The 21,010-nt window shown below is 46.0% G+C and overlaps 1 protein-coding gene and 1 long non-coding RNA gene across 10 annotated transcripts in view; one reads left to right on the top strand and one right to left on the bottom strand.

The window, feature by feature from the left end:
• Positions 1-21,010, top strand: part of INTS13 (integrator complex subunit 13) — a 37,112-nt gene that overhangs the window by 10,607 nt on the left and 5,495 nt on the right. For all 9 annotated transcript variants that reach the window (XM_085871838.1, XM_085871836.1, XM_085871842.1 and 6 more), the window contains 4 exons: positions 8,655-8,831; positions 14,834-14,988; positions 15,123-15,332; positions 15,494-15,633. In XM_085871838.1, coding sequence (XP_085727964.1) covers positions 8,655-8,831; positions 14,834-14,988; positions 15,123-15,332; positions 15,494-15,633 — 682 coding nt within the window. The remainder of the gene's footprint in view (positions 1-8,654; positions 8,832-14,833; positions 14,989-15,122; positions 15,333-15,493; positions 15,634-21,010) is intronic.
• On the bottom strand, positions 266-20,823 carry LOC147033708 (uncharacterized). The gene is made up of 2 exons (XR_015055609.1): positions 20,555-20,823; positions 266-640 (listed from the first exon to the last, which is right to left on the bottom strand). It is a non-coding gene; the product is annotated as an uncharacterized LOC147033708 (long non-coding RNA).

Genomic DNA, 21,010 nt, shown 5'->3' with positions numbered 1-21,010 from the left:
CTTAAATGGTCACCAGAAGTCCAAAAACTGAATGTCTGCTGTTTTTTTTTTTTTTATTGTCCAGAACCGGATTGTCCACCCCGAAGCGGGGAGTGAGTCGCTAATTACCAGAACTCAGGATCGTAAATTTGATTGGAGTCATTCTTCCTGGTAACGAATCTAATATCTCCAAATTACATCAAAACCAATTGCGATTGTTTTTGTCACATCAATTTCACTTGATGCGTCAAATATGGAGTTACATACCGTTTTATTACCTACTGTGGAACGTACATCAGATCTTTATTACAATTCACATGGGAAATAAAGATAACCCACGATCGGTAAATGTTCTGCACATTAAGTCGAGGCAACTTCAGATTAAGAATCTTCCATTCAAGTCGAGAAATAGTCATGAAATCTATGATTCACAGATATCCAAATCGGTGTCGGTTTACTTGTCCGATTGAATAAGATCCATCTGGAATGTCAGAAGGGACCGGAATCTGGTCTTGCAGGCTGTCGCTGTCATTTTCTGAACACATGTCCTCCAATAGGTAATCCGCTCCCTGATCCTCAGTGCGACTCGAGCCCTTCCTCCTCCTCTTGTTTGGGTGCTTTGCTGACGAGCTCGTTTCTTCGTCTGCATCATATTTCACATCTGTGTAATAAGAAATCGTCATGCTGTGTACATCCTGCTGATCAAATATCACTGAGCTTTAATGTGCATTACTAAGGACCAATAAACAAACGAAGAAACAATAATCATCAAGAAGTCGAGGTACATTCAAAGGATACCGCCCCCCATGCCAAATAAATAAATAAATAAATCCTACAGCGTGCGACATTGCCGCGGCATCCTCGGCACCTGGCGATGCCGCCGTGCAGCACGTGGAGACGAATTGATTAAAATAAATCAATAATAATCATAAAATAATTAATTTCTTTATTGGCTAAAGCTGCTTACCAAAACCACCACCGTTTCATTTGAATCCGTTTTAACTTTATGAAAACTAAGTAATTAATTGAAAAATGAATAATTAATCGATTGATTAATCAAAAATACCCTTTTATAGCCAAATCTCTTGTTCACCGTCGTGTCCAAATATCGGCTTCCCAGCTCAAAAGGTGTCGGAGATATTGCCCAGAAGAGAAAGGAAATAAATAAGTATTAAATTGATAAGTAGTTAATTAACTGATGAATCGAACAATAAAATGCTATTTTTGCCAAAGCACATCTTCAGGTTTGTCTCCAAATTTCAGCTTCCTTGCTCAAAGGATGGCTGAGATATCGCCCGGACAAACGGAGTAAAAACGGAGTGCTCCCTTCCGTCAGCGCCCGGCGATGACGTCATGCATCACCTGGATATGGCACTGGGAAGGAGCAGTGCACAACAAGCTCGACACTCATTCAAACAAATACAATAGCAACTGCTGGTACCTGGTTTTGATGTCGTCTTTATTTAAAGCATACGCGCTTCTCTATCGCTGGTTCTCTTGGAAGTCGATATGTTGGACTCTTCATTTAACTGGACCCGGCCACAGTTTCCTGATTTGATTGGTGAAATTGATCTGATTGGGTTTCTTTACGTTTCAATCGAATTTTGAATGCTGTTGGGCAGTCTTGACCTGGCTAATTTGAATTCAGAATAAGGTGGTTCTAAGTATGAAGTCATTATCAACAGTCTCCTATATATTTGCAAGTTCCTTGAGTGAGTCAAACCCAGTTGGAACAACTCTCGAGACATCCTCCCCATCATTGATCTGCTCATTTCAAAGCTGACACCTGCTTTTGTCATCTGATCTGGCCGTGCTCATAAAGGGACAGGCTTAGATCCACCCATAACACCCTTTAGAACTTGAGGACCCTGTATACCCTATCGACTCCATGAGAACTATTGGACCCTGAAGACCCTAAAAGCTTTGAGACCCTTTAGAACTTTCTAGACCGCGTTAGACCCTTTCGATAGCTTTGATCCCTCGACCATTTAGATCATTTTAGACCACTTAAAGTCTTTTAAAATGCTTTCAACCCCTTAGACTCCTGAAGACATTTGCACCCTTTAAACTCTTAGACCCTAACTATTGGAAAATACCCTTTGGATATTTAGACCCCTTAAAATGCTAAAGGCCCATAGACCCTTTGGATTAATTTGACTTTTACAATCCTTTGACCCTTGAGACCTGTGTTCCCGTTAAACCCCTGTAGATATCCACCACACTAACATCTATGGAGTCTTCTTGTGGTATACAGACGATACTTTTCTCAGCAAGTAACAATCTCCAGTCACCCGGAGGGTGGGTACTCTAATTGGTTGAACAGAAATTTAATATTGGGTCACTGAATTGGTTTACTCATCAAAACCTGGAAGCACATAGTTTTTGAGGTCAAAAGTTCAAAGGAGGAGAGGAGATTGGGACCATACTATGTGCAGAGCATTTGTGCTGCTTAAACAGTCTCCTTGGCTATTGGGCACAATCATGGACGGGTCACCACTTCGACACAGTATACCAGCATGCTGGCACTCATTTTGCCGACCTTGGAAGGATTACAGGCTGAGTTAACCCCACCTGGTATTAATTCAAGCTGAGCGGGATTTGAACTCAGGACCCTCGGATCCAAAGCCCGCCACCCCTAACTATTAAGTCCCTAACCAGGCATAAAGCTCAAAGGGTCAAAGTTAAGTGTCTTATAAAATCATCAATTTTCATCCGATTGACTTGAAATTTGAACAGGATTTACATGTTGGGTCACAGACCTGGTTCACCAAAAATCAGAACGATCAAGTCCGTATTTTTCACATGTCAGCGGTGTCCGTGACAACAATTTCACCCCATGATAATCAAATAGGATGTTTTTGTGAATGTATTATGATCAAACTTCAGTAACTTTTCAAGATATCAGATTTAACCTTACAAAGCTTATTTGTACGTATGTGTAGTATACGTGTGTAAAATCTGGTGAAAATTAGTCGAAAGTAGCAAGGAGGTGGGGGGGGGGTATTGTGTGGGTGTCCCTGGTGATTGGGGTGTTCCTTGTGGATGTGCAAGTGTGTCAGGTGTGTTGTGCCTTTGCCGAGTTTATTCCAGGAGCTGAATGGTTTGACCCACCACTAATTGTTATATATATATTTTAAACCTGTATTATGTTATGACATGCCCTAGGCAACATATAACAAGGTTACCAAAATATAATTCAGCGAACATATATTTTTCAATTTATTTTAAAAATGCTATTTCCACCTACAAGGTGAAACACAATTTTTTTTTTTTCTTCTCACCAAACTATGGCAATATGCAGAAACAAATGAAAGATCTTGACTCCCACGATCCAGAAATATCACTTTTCATCAATTATGTTGAAATAAGACAATGTTATCAGTTTATCATATTTTATACCATTTTTCCATTAGAAATATTTAAATTAGCAATTAATGAAAAGCGTTTGATTTTCATTGGTTGGTAATGATAATTTCCCGAAAACAATGGACACGTGACGCATCCTCGGGGTGTCATAATTACAAAGGTGTCATAATCATATTCTTGTTCCAGTCACACTCAGGATGTCGACTTAAATTGACGAGTGGACCCGATGGTCCGATGGACCAAATTATCATTGGTCTTCACAACCTTGTTACATACCCGTCCGCTGCACAGCTCGAGCATTTGCTTGCCTTTCACCAACACCAGATGTGCTTGTGGCCAACACGGGGGTTATTTTTATATGCTCATTATTTTTGCCATGTGATGCTATGATTATTGTTATTATTATTTTAAGTATTACTTAATATATGCTTTGTTACAATGTTTTCATTGTTTTTGTTGTTTATTTTGTCATTGGAATGCAATGCCGTGGTTGAAGGACATACTAAGTTGCCCTGTACACCTTAACATGGTGTGCGTTCAAAACGTGGGAATTGTAATGGATTTTTTTTTTGTAGTTAATTAGCCGAATCAACTCAGGAGGTCATGTCGATCATCTTGGTGTTTTCCATTCCACATCAGAACGCTCCGGGAGAACTCCACAAAAACATGCCCCCGATACCACCATGGATTTCAGTCACACTAATTTTGTCACCAAAATGATTCAATGGTTTTGGTTTAATGTGGGTAAATCCATGTGGTTGGTAATCAGTCACTGAGAAAGTCTGACATTTTATCATTCAGGCTCGTGATTGTATTTCACTCATCATCGTTTTGTTGTAGGAACTGGGCTGCTTTTGTGAAAGCTCGTCGTCTCTCTGCGTCATGTGGCCAGCCTTCCCTTTTTCACTTGCGGCTGCTATCCCGTGCCGCACATTGCTCGTTCGGAATTTGTTTTGTGCTTCGGGCGTTCCCGCTACGAGCCTGCTGGTACACTGCATCTGCAGCAAACAAATCGTGTGCATACATGATTCGAGCCAAAACTTCAGTAGACCATTCATCCTTGCGTCCTGAAGAAATCCCTTCCATAGACTTTTGGAAGTTGTTTGTCCTTGCTGTAATAATGTCACCCCCTGCTCTCTCGCTGTCATGTATGGCAGGTTGTTTACAGACCACACAATGTTCTTCATAACTCAAGGTATGTGCCTCAGATCTTGGAGCAGGTTCAGGTGGCAGACATGATTGTACAGATTTATTTTGATCAAGTTCAATTAGTCTTTTATTATCTAAAGGGTTCAATTAGATCGAAAGGGCTAAATGTCTGAACAATCTGTATTCAGAACATACTATTTGACTATTACAACTCGAACATCATCATTTGGTGTGGCACAGCTGGCATGGTCAATGCTTTAGCACATTTTTCTCCCAACAAAACAGTTTGTTGACCATTGTTCAAAGGGTTTTTTTTTTTTTACAGAGAGCACATTGTTGATCGGTCTTCATGTTGACATCGAATCTGAAAATCCAAAATTGAGTGATCCACATATGGCTGGTTATCATCTCCTATCATCTTGGTTATCATATATTGCATCGTGTAGTTCGTGTCCGTGTGTGTATATGTATATGTATATGTATATGTATATGTATATGTATATATATATATATATATATATATATAGTTACAGATTTCAGAATCTGATCCAACAAATGCATACAAACATCCAGGTCCTCAGATAATTATTTCCATAAATGCATGTCCAGGATAGACCCATCCCCATGCCTGGTGGGATTCTAACTTTGATGCGTTGAGAAGGGTAAAGAATAGATTCCGTTTTATGGGATGGCCTTTATCTCTTCACGACACATTCATGCACATGAGATAGCCGATAGCCCAACGGAGGCTCGTCTACCTCCTTTCCATCAGGACACAGTTTGGAGGTGGACACCTTGGACTTACCGTATATTTGATTAAGCAAACGAGGGCTTTTCCTGAGCAGTTATTCTGACGGTCAAATACGGCTGTAGATCATTTACCTCACCCACATCTCTTTCATTGACATTCGACACCCAATTTTTCCATCGACGCTTGACACCCCGTTCAGCAGCTGCATGGACGCTAACTTGCTCTTTTTCGTATCGGGCAGAACATTTATGTGATAATTGTTGTTGACGTTTTATGAGCGCTTCACGTTTTCGCTCGGTAATTCTGGCAAATGGCTCCTTTCTGCCATTCGTCCAGTCGTCGTTACAGTGCCGTTACAATGATCGTGAGATTGGCAGTTTTGTCACGTGTAACGATACGCAAATGGGCAAGGTGGATTTTGCTGGTCTGCTTATGGCTCTGCCAAGATTGGCTGCCTATAAAAAGGATGAGAGGACCGTTTTTGTGACAGTCGGCGACAGTTGAGTTTGCGACAGTTCAGTTGGCGACAGCTGGTTGCGGCTGCTTACAGCTCTGAGAGTTTTGTGACAGCTGGGTGATGGCTATTTTCAGCTCCAGTCAAGACGGTTGGTGAGCTGGTGACTGTTGAGTTTGTGACAGTTGGTGAGGGCCTTGCAGCCTCGCAGCTCTGATCGTTGGTAACGGCTTCTCGCAGCGCCTCACAGCTCCTTACAGCTGTCCGTTGGTTGTGGCTCCTGGTGATTCCTGACGGTGGGTGATGCTTGGACCATTGATGCTGATTCTGCTCGACACCTGCTCTTCCGTACCTGATTCTTGGCATCCCTGGTTCCTGGCGATGACGTGACGTTGATTGGCATTCAATCCTGTTTGCGGGTGGGTGCACGGCAAGGCAGGGCGCTGGAGGCGGCCAAGGCACGCTCACACATTTCAGGACGTTTTATTTGACGTACGACGACTTGTACTTGGCGAGCGAGACTGGATTTCTTTCTCCTCTGAATGATCTGCTGGGTACCCTTGTCTCGTGTTTAATCGTCAAGTAAGGCATAGTGATAAGCATCTGCTCTTTGTCTATTTTCTATCAATGCCTGTTTAATTCTTTATTTGTTTGAAATTATTTTGATTGATTTGAATTAACTTATTTTCACCACAAGGAAATAAAAAGTTCTTCAGTTTATTTATTTTCTTCTTAATAAATTCCTTGTTGACGTTCCAACCTGTCCATGTTTGTCCTTTCCTTCCATTGATCCAGCATTGTCCGAACCGAGATAGACTGGGAGGTAATTGCCAAACTAATTGACCTGTAATAGTCAGCACGCACCAGTGGTTAAACGCTCGGCCGCCCTAATGAAGAGTTAATCAAGATAAGATTGGTGCATCGCCAAGGGCGTGCTCCCCGTTCAGGAAACCACGTGACCTCGAGTTAAACGGAAAAAAATTACACTGTGGAAACTGGAACTTGTGGTTGACTGAGTGGCGTTCTTGGTTGTAAAGTAACCCACCGTACCACGAATTTAATTGTGAGCGGTGGCTCCAGGTCAAGCTCTTCCAAGAAGAAACAGGTACCCCTGGCTGTAACTATACACATACATCTATATATGACGAAAACTCTCATCTTGTATGGATTTTCCCGAAATACAGCCAAAACGGTACACGACGGTGCAAAAATTTTCGGCCCACCTTACTCACCATTCACCTGTGGTGTGCAGTATCGAGTTTTGTTAAAATCGGGCAACGAAAAAATTATTAAAAAATCAATTCCTGATTCAGTCAAGTACTCTTCGGGAGTATTTGATCATTGCAAACAACCTCAGCGGTATAGTTCGCTTGAACTATCTTTTTTTTTTTTTTTTTTTTTCTTTAAATGATTTTTTTCATCAACCGCTTTCACAATGGGAACCCAACAGGTTCACAGGTCGTCTAGTGTATGTGTGTGTGTATATATATATATATATATATATATATATATATATATATATATATATATATATATATATATATATATATATATATATATATATATATATATATATATATTGTAGCAATGGTGATGGACAGGTTGACGGACAAGATCAGACTGGAGTCTCCATGGACTATGATATTCGCGGATGACATCATGATCTGTAGCGAGAGGAGGGAGCAGGCTGAGGCGAGCCTCGAGAGGTGGAGGTACACACTGGAGAGAAGGGGAATGATAGTCAGTAGGAGTAAGACGGAGTACATGTGTGTAAATGAGAGGGAGGGTGGTGGTATGGTGCGGTTGCAAGGAGTTGAGGTGGGGAAGGTGGATGGGTTTAAATACTTGGGATCAACTGTCCAAAGTAACGGAGAGTGTGGGAAAGAAGTGAAAAAGAGAGTGCAGGCAGGATGGAGTGGGTGGAGAAGAGTTGCAGGAGTGATTTGTGACAGAAGGGTAGCTGCAAGAGTGAAGGGGAAAGTATATAAGACGGTAGTGAGACCAGCTATGTTGTATGGTTTGGAGGCGGTGGCGCTGACAAAAAGACAGGAAGCGGAGCTGGAGGTTGCAGAGTTAAAGATGCTGCGATTCTCATTGGGAGTGACGAGGATGGACAGGATAAGGAATGAGGATATTAGAGGGACAGCGCAGGTAGGACGATTTGAGACAAAGTGAGAGAGGTGAGATTGAGATGGTTTGGACATGTGCACAGGAGGGAAGCGGAGTATATCAGGAGAAGGATCCTGAGGATGGAGCCGCCAGGCAGGAGGAGAAGAGGAAGGCCAAAGAAGAGGTTCATGGATGCGGTGAGGGCGGACATGCGGGTGGTTGGAGTGTCAATGGAAGATGTGGAGGATAGAGCGAAATGGAGACGGTTGATCCACTGTGGCGACCCCTTACGGGAGCAGCCGAAGGAAGAAGATATATATATATATATATATATATATATATATATATATATATATATATATATATATATATATATATATATATTATACCGACATAGATATCCGTACAAAGTTATTTATTTGTCATATTTCAATATAAAGGTGTTTGTTTGTAAGTTGTGTTAATGGATAGTGAGGGTCAAGAGTTTTCATTAGGTGTCCTGTACAGGACTGCACATATTGCGATAGTTTGGTGAGAATAAAAAAACAACAACTTCATTTTCCACTTTATATAGCGGTTTTTAAAATAAAATAAATTTAAAATACATGTTCCCCTAATTATTTTTGGTGGACTTGACATGTTTAGGGATGTAGTCGGAACATAATACAAGTGAAAATAATTCTGCTGCAATTAGTGATGGTTTGACCCTGTTTTGCCCACTCAGCTCCCGGACTCGTTGTGTGGGGTGTCCACTTGAGGTTTGTGAGTGAGGGGGGAAGTGGGGTTCTTGCGGATGTGACATGTTGACATTGTAATATTAATGTTGTTTGTTTTTCTTGGTGCCAGGATTTTGGTGAATTCATGAAGGAGAATCGCTTGGCTCCCGCGCCTGTTGGGGAGGAAGGATTTTCTTGCCGAGGGGACGCGGAGCTCCCACTGGAACGTGCGAAGGCGCAGCTGGAGCGGCACACGCGCTACTGGCCCATGATTATTTCACAAACGACCATCTTCAACATGCAGGCGGTGAGTGTGAGCGCATTGACCACTTCCTGAATTGCTTCTCTTTGTCATCTCTCACTCTGAACTATCCTGTTTATCTACCTTGAGTGCACTCAAAACCACAGTGCTCGTGGCTACCTTCAAGACTGGTCACACACCAAAGATTTTGGCAATCATGGTGTCCATATACTCGACTGGCTAATGTTCTCAAGCGGCCCAATCTCCACAGTAGTCACATACGCTGACTGCAGAAGGTAGACCTCATCAGACAGGTTCCTCGAGCAGTGGCTCAATTGCTTTCGGTTGGTTGTTCTTTTCAAACTCCGTTCCATCTTGTAGGCCCAGTTTCATTGAGCAATGTGTGAGATTGATTCCCTTAATGGTATACAATGTGAAATTGCGCATTAAAGGTCAATATCTATTTTCCTCGTTCAACAGTGACAATTAGGACAACAATGGGATAGGGGTGTATGCCCTTGGACTCACTTACAGCTTTAACTCCTCTTTGTTCCGGTCAACTCTGAACCACACACGTACAGTACAAAAGTATGTGGACACCCCTTCTATTTGGTGGATTTGGCTATTTCAACCACACCCATTGCTGACAGGTGTATAAAATGACGCACACAGCCATGTAATCTCCAGAGACAAACATTGGCAGGAGAATGAGCCGGACTGAAGAGCTCAGTGACTTTCAATGTGGCACCGTCATAGGATGCCACCTTTCGAAGAAGTCACTTCATCAATTTTCTGCCCTGCTAGAGCTGCCTGGTCAACTATAAGTTGTTGTGATGTGGAAATGTGGAGGAGAAACAACAGCTCAGCCATGAAGTGGTAGGCCACACAAGCTCACACAACGGGACCGCCGAGTGCTGAAGCGCGTCGCGCAGAAATATCGTCTGTCGTCGGTTGCAACACTCACTACCGAGTTCCAAACTGACTGGAAGCAACATCAGCACAAACACTGTTCGTCGAGAGCTTCATGAAATGGGTTTTCATGGCCGAGCAGCTGCACACAAGCCTCAGATCACCATGCGCAATGCCAAGCGTCGGCTGGAGCGGTGTAATGCTCACCGCCATTGGACTCTGGAACATTGGAAACGCGTTCTCTGGAGTGATGAATCACGCTTCGCCATTTGGCTATCCGATGGACAAATCTGGGTTTGGCGGATGCCAGGAGAGGGCTACCTGCCTGAATGCAGTCCTCGCTGTAAAGTTTGGTGGAGGAGGAATAATGGTCTGGGGCTGTTTTTCATGGTTCAGGCTCGGGCCTAACAGCATACAATGACATTGCAGATGATTCTGTGCTTCCAGCTTTGTGGCAACAGTTTGGGGAAGGCCCTTTCTTGTTTCAGCATGACAATGTCCCCATGCACAAAGGGAGGTCCATCCAGAAATGGTTTGTCGAGATTGGTGTGGAAGAACTTGACTGGCCTGCACAGAGCTCTGACCTCAATCCCATCAAACACCTTTGGGATGAACTGGAACGCCGAATGCGAGCCAGACCTCATCGCCCAACATCAGTGCCCGACCTCACTAATGCTCTTATGGCTGAATGGAAGCAATTCTGCAGCAATGTTCCAACATCTAGTGGAAAGCCTTCCCAGAAGAGTGGAGGCTGTTATAGCAGCAAAGGGAGGACCAAATCCATATTAATGCCCATGATTTTGGAATGAGATGTTGGACGAATAGGTGTCCACATACGTTTGGGCATGTAGTGGTAGTGTATGTTGTTGTATTAACAGCAGCAGTAGTCGTAGTAGGACTACTAGTCGTGTCCCATGATGTTTCATCTCACTCAAAAATGATTGATATTTCCACGCTCACCCCCCACGCCCCCACCCCTTCCCTACAATACTGCAACCGTTAAACCTGTTTGTGATTCCGCCGGTGCATTGTCTTCTCGACTTCAACGTCCTTATTATGTTATTTCATTTTATTGCCCTTTTTGTCGGTTTCAACATACCCCCTTTACATGCGGTTTACTTTTCAAAGGGCGGAGGAGCTCCTTGTGAGCCAACGGCCATCCATATCTAGTGCCCAACTGTGTCTGCGGACGTCCTCCTGCAGTTGGGTTACTTCTTATTAGGAGGTTGGTGGCAGGATTTGCACTCCAGCCACCGTAAAACGCTTCATTCCGCAAAACGCAAAAACGCAAAAAAATCTGAAAACCCACTCCGTGGGAGTACCTCCTGTGCAGCTTCCCTTCGCAGGGCAGCTCACCGGATGATGGGATTGGGGCAAAGCCTTCGGGACCCCCAATCTTTGATAGGAGGGAAACCACGGGGTAACATCCCTGGGTCAGATTGCGGGAGAGTGTGTCGGAGTGGTGCTGAGGTGTCGTCCACCAGACGGCGGTCTCCTTGGGTTAACCTGAGGCGGTCCCTTCGGGTGGGTGCCTGGAATGTCCTATCCCTAAGAGAGGATGATCACCTGTCTCTGTTATCATCTGAGCTCAAGCGTTTGGACATCGGGATTGCAGCTCTCTCTGAGGTTCGGAGACCGGATTGCGGCGAGATAATGGTGGGTGGTTACACCTACTATTGGTCTGGTCGCTCTGATGGTTACCATACCCAAGGAGTTGCTGTAGCTGTGTCCAATAAGCTGACCCCAATGATAATTGAGGTAACACCGGTCAACGAGCGTATTATGAGATTAAGGATTCGTCACTCCTTAGGTGTCATTTCCCTGGTCTCTATTTATGCTCCGACTGAGGCGAGTGATCTTACCGTGAAGGATGCATTCTACGCCACACTCGAGTCTGTGGTTGATCAGTGCCCCAGACGAGATACACTTCTAGTCTTGGGGGATTTCAATGCATCGACTGGAACTGATAGGGATGGTTATGAGGTGTGTGTTGGTCCCCATGGGTCAGGAACTATGAACCAGAATAGCACTAAGTTCCTTGACTTTGCAAGAAGTCATGGACTTAGGGTGGCTGGTTCATGGTTTCAGCGCCCGCAAGCTCATCGCTGGACTTGGTATTCCAACGCTGGCGGTGTGGCAAAGGAGATTGACCATGTCCTCATTGACGGTCGTTGGAGGATGATCCAGAACTGCAGGGTCTACCGGAGTGCTCAGTTCCTCAATACTGACCACAGGCTTGTTGTAGCAACTCTAAAGCTGCACCTTAAATCCTGGAGAATGGTACCATCCCAGCCTAGGCTGGATGTTGCCAAGCTCAGGGATGAGAGAGTAGCTGAGGAGTTTGCGAACAGGCTGAGTGGACACTTGGGGCGTCTGGCGCCGGTGCGGCGTCCTGAAGAGTTGTGGAGCACCTTCAAGACCACCGTCCTTGATGTTGCCGGTGGATGCCTTGCAGTTCACCGCAGGGCAAAGAAGAATTTTGTCTCTCAAGGGACACTGGATACCATTGACCAGAGTCGCAGGGCCAGGCTGAATGGCAGAGCTGAGCTGTTCAGGGAGCTGAGGCGTAAAACTGTACGTGCACTGAGGGTGGACAAGGAGGCCTATGTGCGAGGAATCTGTGAGGGGGTAGAGCATCACCTGTGGACAGGTGATTCTCGTCCCGCTTACAGGGGAATTCGCGCATTACGTTCATCCAAGCCCATCCCTCGGAGCACTGCAGTTCGAGCAGAGAGTGGTAGGCTCTTGACAGAGGAGTCTGAAGTGAAGGCCCGCTGGGCCGGTTACTTTGAGCGGTTGTACCAGGCTGATCCCCCAGCTGTCGAGTTGGACGTCAAGGGTGTTACAATCCCTGTTGCTGACCCTCGAATCAACTGTGGTCCACCTTCGCTTGTGGAAACACGGGCTGCGGTGAACCAGTTGAAACGGGGCAAAGCTCCAGGGATCTGTGGCATCCATGCTGAACTTCTCAAGGCTGGTGGAAATGCTGCACTCGCGTCGTTGCATGCAGTTTTGTGCTCTGCCTGGAACACAGGCATCATCCCAACTGACTGGAAGAGGGGCCTTGTTGTCCCTCTCTGGAAAGGGAAGGGTGATCGCCAAGACTGCAACAACTACCGAGGGGTGACGCTGCTCTCAGTGCCGGGCAAGGTCTTTGCTCGGATAATTCTTGATAGGGTTCGCCACCATCTGCTTGAGCACCAGCGTCCAGAGCAGTCAGGCTTTACACCAAAGAGGTCAACGATTGACCGTATCCTTGCTCTTCGTGTCCTCACTGAACGCAGATGAGAGTTTCGGCAGGGGCTGCTTGCAGCCTATGTTGATCTCTGTAAAGCGTTCGATTCAGTGAATCGGGATGTCCTCTGGAGGATTCTTGGTCTTCGTGGGGTGCCACCGAAACTGATCGATCTGATGTCTGAACTCTACTCTGGTACTGAGAGTGCTGTGAAGTGTGGTGGTACCGCCTCTGACTTATTTCCAGTTGTTACTGGAGTTCGTCAGGGATGTGTACTTGCCCCCACACTTTTCAGCACTTGTATGGACTGGATTTTTGGGAGGATGTCGGAGAGATCAAGTTGCGGTGCATCGTTTGGCAATGTCAAGATCTCGGACCTTGATTTTGCAGATGATGCAGTCATCTTTGCGGAGACTTTAGACATCCTCTTGGGGGCCCTCGAGGTGCTGAATGAGGAGTCGGAGCCGTTGGGATTACGGATTTCTTGGGTCAAAACAAAGATCCAGGCTTTTGGTGACATCTTGGATGCTGCTGTCCTGTCTGTGTCTGTTTGTGGTGAGGATGTTGAGGTCGTGGATAGATTCACTTACCTTGGCAGTGATATTCATGTCTCCGCAGGTTGTGAGCCGGAGGTCAATAGACGTCTGGGTCGGGCCTGGGGAGTCATGGATTCACTGGATCATGGGGTGTGGCGCTGCCGGTACCTGTGCGGGAGGACGAAAGTCCGAGTCTTCAGGTCCTTGGTACTTCCAGTCTTGCTCTATGGGTGCGAGACTTGGACTTTGACCAAGGATCTGAGACGGAGACTTAATTCCTTTGGTACCAGGTCTCTTCGGAGAATCCTTGGCTATCGCTGGTCGGATTTTGTGTCCAACGAGCGGTTGCTGAGAGAGACTCGGATGAGATTTGTTACCTGCATAGTCCGTGAGCGTCAGCTGCGGCTGTATGGACATGTGGCTCGTTTTCCTGACGCTGATCCTGCTCACCAGATTCTCTCAGCGAGGGAGTCTCATGAGTGGAGGAGGCCAGTGGGCCGACCACGTGCCTCATGGTTGCAGCAGGTTGACCATCATCTCAAGGAGATGGGGATGGGCCTGGCATCTGCCTGGGGGATGGCCAGACGGAGGCCCCTGGAGTACCGGCGGAAAGTGGACGCAGCGACGCGCTGTTCTGGCACATGCTCCCATACCTGACCTGACCTTTACATGGTTATTGCCTTTATCCCCATGATGTGATTAAAAAAATGGTTGTCCATTTACAGATGACCAACGTGTAGTCTTTATTAGGCCCCGTTGGACTTCGTCCGAAATTGAGGCTTATGGATTTGGTCTCGATTTTCATGTGCATGTGTGTGTGCATCCGCAACCATATCTCGGACATGTATGTGCCGATCTTACTCGTACTTGGCACAAAGATAACATATGATGGTATACATACGCACATCATTTTGGTTCGAGATGCGATCAAAGATTGGCCGACTGGCGGCCATTTTAGAAGTAAAAAATAACCCGTTGTCAAACAAGTACTCAACCATTTATCTATCGTACACGCATTTACCGATCATGTTCAATCGTGGCACACAGATAATGAATGATGGCTTACATAAGCTCGTCATTTTTTTTTTCGAGGCCAGGTCCAAGATGGCTGACTGGTGGCCATTTTGTTACTCAAATATGTCCCCAACCATTTCTTGGACATACATGGTCCGATTTTGTTGAAACTTTGCACAAGCACAGCACATGATGGCACACACGTGCATCCGACTTTATTTTGCAATCTGATCAAACATGACCGACTGGTAGACCGGCGGCCATTTTAGTTGTACACAAATATGGACGAGCCATTTAACTCCGCACAGCAAAATTACGAAAACAACGGGGGCTGTGACATTTTACGTCTGTTTTAATTGTTGAATGCGGTGCAGGTCGTGCCTTTGGCTAACCTTGTCGTGAAGGAGGCGTTGGCAGACGACGAGGTTCTCGAGTGCCAAAAGGCCATTTACCACATCGTTGATATGGAGCGTAAGAGCGATCCTTTGCCCATCTCGACGGCCGGTAGTCGTGGGAAGGGACCCAAACGGTGAGAATGAGACTTGTACCTCCTTGTCTTGGTTCCTACAAATTGGGAATATTCATTCATTTGTTTTCATCATTTCTTTCACGAGCAGTGTAGTTTTCCCCCCTGTCCCCCGTGTTATCAATTCTGACGTTCAGGGACGAGCAGTACAGGTTGATGTGGAACGAGCTCGAGGCACTGGTCCGCGCGCATGCGTCCAATTCTTCCGGTCACACTCGCGTGCTCGACTGTCTGCTGGCGTGCCGGAGCAGCCGGCTGCCCGAAGACGACGAAAGGCGTAAGGGCAAGCGTCGGAAGGAGGAGCGGGAGGAGAGAGCGAACAGAGAGGTCGAGGCCGAGGCAGAAAGGTAAGCAGATAGGTAATGGGTCATTAAATGGGCCCTGGGGAGTCGTTGGGTTTGGCTGCATGTGAAGCAATAGTGGCAGCTCACCTACTCTCTGTTTCCTGTTTGCCACAGCGGGGCGAATCCAGTTATCTGATCCCAGTGTCCTTAATGACCGATTACAGGTTTCGTTCTGGGAATGAAAGAGATAAAGAACCAGAATCTGAGATAATCAAGGACTCGCCAGACTCACCAGAACCGGTACCCGCTGTCAAGAGGCCCCGCCTCGTGCCTGAGGAATCGAAGATTCTCGACAAGCGGAAAGGTATCAGAGTTTTACTTGCCTTCTCCCTTGGAGGTCAGAGGTAAAGGTGCTCACTCAAAATGCTGATCTTGGAGCAGTCCCGGGATGGAGGGTTAATAAAGTCAAAGCATCCTTCAGCTGGAGATGTCATATGTCACGTGAACTTGTTTGGGGTTTCTCCAATGCAGGCGCAACGAGATCATCTGAGCGAGCTTTTTTGCTCAGCATTTGGTCGATTTATCAGGCAAGGATGTCAGTGCCCCTTGAGTTTACTCGTAATACCCACTCCCTTTGGGAGAGAGGAATTTTTTTTCAGAACTGGCATTGTTTCCCCACCCACAACACCCATTCCACGTGATTAAACCATTTTGACAACAGTACGTGTTCAGGTGAAAATTGCAGTTCGTCACACGAGACTTTGCTAGGTTATCAACCCCAACGGCTAGGTTATTATCATTGCTAACTCACATTATTGGTTAAATACTCGTTTCGTTAATCGGCTGGCTCGTGTGTCCGAAAATTTGGGAACGTTCGTGTTCTCCAAACGATAGAACCCTTCATTTTCCTTAACAAGTGTCACGGACGAGAATACACCCAACCACTTACACTGATGTACTCTCACCGGAACAGGCTGTTCTGATCGTCCTTCCACAAGTACATTATTCGTCTCACCCCGAAGGGGATGCCACATTATTGTAATACCCGTGCATGCATGCGCGCTGTCCACCTGTGTCCCTGTCGATATTTGTCTATCTATTTTTCTTAAAAAAATTTTTTTTTTCCTTCAACCGCTTGTCCAATTGATGCAAAACTTTAAACATACAAGGGACTCTCCACGGAGAATATTTCAATGCTAACTTTGACATCGTCGGTCACATGGTATGGGAGCCATGTTTGACTAAAGAAGAAACAAAAATTGGACATAATTATCTCCGAAACTGCTCAACGGAAAAAAAAAAGTAGAAACTTGGCATATCTCAACTTCCCATGGGGTATAATATGGTGATAACGATGACGTCATCGATGATTCCAGCCATAATTGGTTGAAATGAAATCTTTATCCGAAAAATCTGAAAGTTCTTGTATCTGATCTTTGACCCGATGTGAGTGAAGAATTAAATGTGTGATGTTCATAACCCATGCCAAGAAACTGTGACACAATAGGGTGCATGGATGATACCGGGAAATGGGCCATAATAGTTACATGTTCCAGTTAACAATGGTATTCTTGTTCAGAATGATCACACGAGCCGAGACTATGCGCTCAACTTGTGCCGTTCTTGTTAGTTATTAATTTTCATTATTCGAGGTTCACAGAAATGCTTGCTTTGTGATTCAAAGTTATTTTAATATCCCAACTGAAAGCAATGGCTTCATCGTCATGTGATTTTTATTGTATAAAATTAGCAGAGTACCCGCCCCCCTGCGTGCGTCAAGTTTGCACATTACTTGCTGAACATCGTATTGTCCGTGTTTTGCAAAAAGACTGTAGATGTTTGCATGTTATGCACCTAAAGGATCTAGATGGTCTAAAAAAAATAAGTATATATGTATATCTATATATATTGTTGTAGATTCTCGCCCGCCGGCGTGCAGACGACCGCTTGTAGCCAATGGCGGCCGCCCTCGCCCACCGAACGGACAATCTTGTCGCAGCTTTCCGGATCAAACACCGAAATCCCGCTACGGGTGTGTTTCAAGCACACCACAGCCGAGTCAACACTCTACCCGCGCTACAGGGTCAATCGCCGAATTGTCGATATACCTAATTAATCACGCGGGCAGACTACCGAGAGACTGTACCTCAACGGGGCCCGCTTGGAAACGAGCCGCTTAAGCAGCTCGCTTCGTTTTGGGATAACCGAGCGGGGTATTATCGCGAAAGCCCCATTGGATCCAATTCTATTATCGGTTATTAAAAAGCCAGCTATTATTCCGAACTCAATACGGCAGTTCAATGAAGGAAAAGGACGCGACGAAAGGGTTAACATTCACACAAGCACATTTATTTGCACACATACGGTCAAAGCAGCAATGCAGGGATATACAAGCATGCAATGAATGGGGGGTAGGGACAAGACACGAGCAAGAAAAATAACTACCATCGTTCTATTAATTACGTACACTTATACAGTTCTACCTAAGGACATGGCGCCACAACGTTCATGCAACGAAACAAGGAAAAACCTCAGGAAAGATGAGGGGTAGACTGGACCTCTTGGATCTTTATGAGCACGGAGCTGTGATGACCGCAGAAGCTCCGAGAGGCCGGGCTGGCTACCTTCACCTTCGTGGTGCCTCGCTGGGGCGATCCTCGACGTCCCGTCCTCATGGCAGCTGGCGTGACCGCGGTTCGGCCCAGGCCTTGTCGGGCGGCCTGGTGATTCGGGCCCAGTCGGCAACGCCTCAGAGGAACAAACGGATCTTTTGCTCTCTTAGAGAGACTGTCCCGAAGCCCGATCACCTCGGACCGTTCAGTGCCAGCTGGCAACCGCTCTCCGGCTCTCCCCACGTCCCGCACACGAACGCGCAGTTCTGCGCGGCACGGCAGGCTTGGCTGCACTCCCAGCTCCCGTCTCCTCGGCGAACCCAGACCTCCACTGCCCTCCACTGGACTCGAACCTTGATCTTGGCACCACTCCAAACCCAGACCGATTGACTGATTGCGAGCTTGGCGTCTGCGCGCTGTTATATGGGATCTGTGGGGTGAGGTTTGATCTCTGATCCCTCACCTCTGACCCCCCGCTAGCTCTGCCCCCTTCGATCTCCTGATCCAAATTTGAGGCGAAGCTCGGAGCGAGCGGACGTTGTGGAGATCACCGGCCCTGCAAAACGAGGAAACCCCCGCGTCTGTTTGCAGCGATGCTGTTCGCTGGGAACTCGCCTTGGCTGGCGCAAAGATGGCGGCGTTTGCGGAGTTGAAGGTGAAGCGATGTTGTTCGTTGTTGGTTATTGGGGGAGATGTGGTTTAGGAGATGGTGGCTGTGGTTGGCGTTGTTGTGGTTGAAATGCGGTTGGTCCAAAATAACGACAGCAAAAGAATAAGACTACCTCAAAGATCACAGCTCGGTTACACGAATAAATCCCTTAGACATCGGTGGGGAAATCTATCTGAACACAGACTTATCGACATAACTGATCTAAGGACCTATATGGTGCTCTGTGAATTTCCACAACCATAACAATATATATATATATATATATATATATATATATATATATATATATATATATATATATATATATATATATATATATATATATATACATACACTGTATATATTTGGGGGTTGGGTGAGAAGACCACAAGGGGGAAAAAGCTATCTCGGCTCCCACCAGACTCCCCGGAATTGTAGGCTGTCGCACATGGATAATTCCGTGACGCGGCGGGTCGCTGAACTGACCGTGGACGCCAATAACTCAACCGCGTGACCTAGGGTCCTCCTGTCGTCTATGGGTTAATCGGGTTACCTAATTAACCACGTGGTTTAACGACTGGGGAACACGCCCTCGGTACGCCTTGTCCGAACCAGATCACTCGACCGGATTGGATCACTTTACTGGATCGGATACAGCCGAGAGACACTGCTAACCCTTCGTTAGTTTCCATGGGGTGTTTTGGCACCCCACATTTTTTTACATTTTTAAAAAATAGTAACATTACATGCATTTTCACATTGGGGTGTGCATACACCCCACCAGACTAACCACGTTTGAATGACACAGCAGACTAACGAAGGGCTAAGGACGTACTGGCGAAAAGGAACGGATCGTTGGGAATAAAGTCCCGGCTAGCCTGGATTTGAACCATGCTGGATCAATGAAAGAAACCACCAAAACGAGCTGGGAACATTCCTAATAATAATTTATGAACAATGGGCGAAGAAAGGTATGTGGCACGATCAAGATTTATTGAGGTGTGGTGCAGCAAATAACAAGCAACTTACAAAAGCGGACAAAGAGCAGACTTAACGCGAAACTAATAAGTGTTGCCAGGCACAACAAATCCTGCCCATTTAAGGCATAAAGTTATTTTGTGGATCAAATTCTATACATCCTTAACCTGAATGTTGATTATAATTATAAGGAATGTTTTAGTCTTAGTTTGAAGTGAATTAAACCATTTTTGACGAAGTATTGAGCGAAAAACGATTTTGACCTTTTCGTGACCTGACCTTTGACCAAATTGGACCCAAAAGTTAATGGGGTCGTCCGAGGTTCATTACCCACCTGTGGATACAATTTGACAGTGTTTGAGCCAGCCGTTTTCCCGTAAAGTTGTATTTTTGTAACCATGTTTTAGTTTTAATGGAAAATTTGTAATTTTGACCGATGACCATGACCCCCAAAACTTCGGACTCTTCCGATCTTCACAAATATGCATTTTTCACTATAGGAATGGGTCGGATTATAAGTGACAAATAGAATAAGGTTCACTACAAGCTTAGTTTGAAGTAAATCAGATCATTTTTAACAAAGTTATGAGCGAAAAACGATTTTGATATTTTCATGACCTTGACCTTTGATCCAAATGGACCCAAAAGTTAATGGGGTCGTCCAAGGTTCATTGCCCACCTGTGGATTAAATTTGATAGTGTTTGCTAAAGCCGTTTTGCCGTGAAGTTGCTAACAGACAGACAAACAAACAAACAGATAAACAAACCGGATGATTGCAATAGCCCGCTCCCTCCCTCTGGGGGGGGGGGTGGGGGGGATAATAATAATGATAACAACGATCTTCTGCAGTCTTACTTAAGCAGACAGGCGCCAGGACGCACACGCGCACACGCGCACACGCGCACACGCGCACACGCGCACACGCGCACACGCGCACACGCGCACACGCGCACACATGCACACGCGCACATGCACAGACACAGAAAACCCGATGAAGAGGGAGTATTGAGACGAGAAGGGAGAGTTCAGGCTACGATCTCGGTACCTTTGTACTTGATTGTACGAACGTGCCACAAATACGTTTCGGGGGGGATGCTCCGTGGTGTGGTACCCAGCAGCTGGCGCGTCATCTCTGGCTTAAACAGCACATGTGGAGACCGTGGGCGTGGAGAAGGGGCGGAGTCCAGAGTGTGTGGATGGAGTGGTAGGTGGGACCAGGTAGGCAGGTGGGGTCAACATCATGTGGGCGGAGATGAGGAGGCGGAGTCCACGCAGCAGGAGGTGGGTCGTAGCGATGTCAGGCAGAGAGATGAGGCGAGGTGAGGGGGGAGAGACAGAGTGAGACCGCTCCAACCTTTATAGGACTTGCGGGGGGGAGGGGGGAGTCACCCTGAAGCGAAGTGTCATCACCTGAATCGGGCTCTTCGATTGTCCCCGACCACTCACGTGGCCCGCTAACTTTGGCTGGAAATTGCATCACTCCGTTTCCGTAAGGTCATCT

Source organism: Eptatretus burgeri, chromosome 2 (assembly GCF_056783735.1).
Source record: "Eptatretus burgeri isolate ZD-2024b chromosome 2, Ebu_testis_v1, whole genome shotgun sequence".
In the NCBI taxonomy this organism is placed as follows: Eukaryota; Metazoa; Chordata; class Myxini; order Myxiniformes; family Myxinidae; genus Eptatretus; species Eptatretus burgeri.
This window is presented reverse-complemented; position numbering and strand designations above follow the sequence as displayed.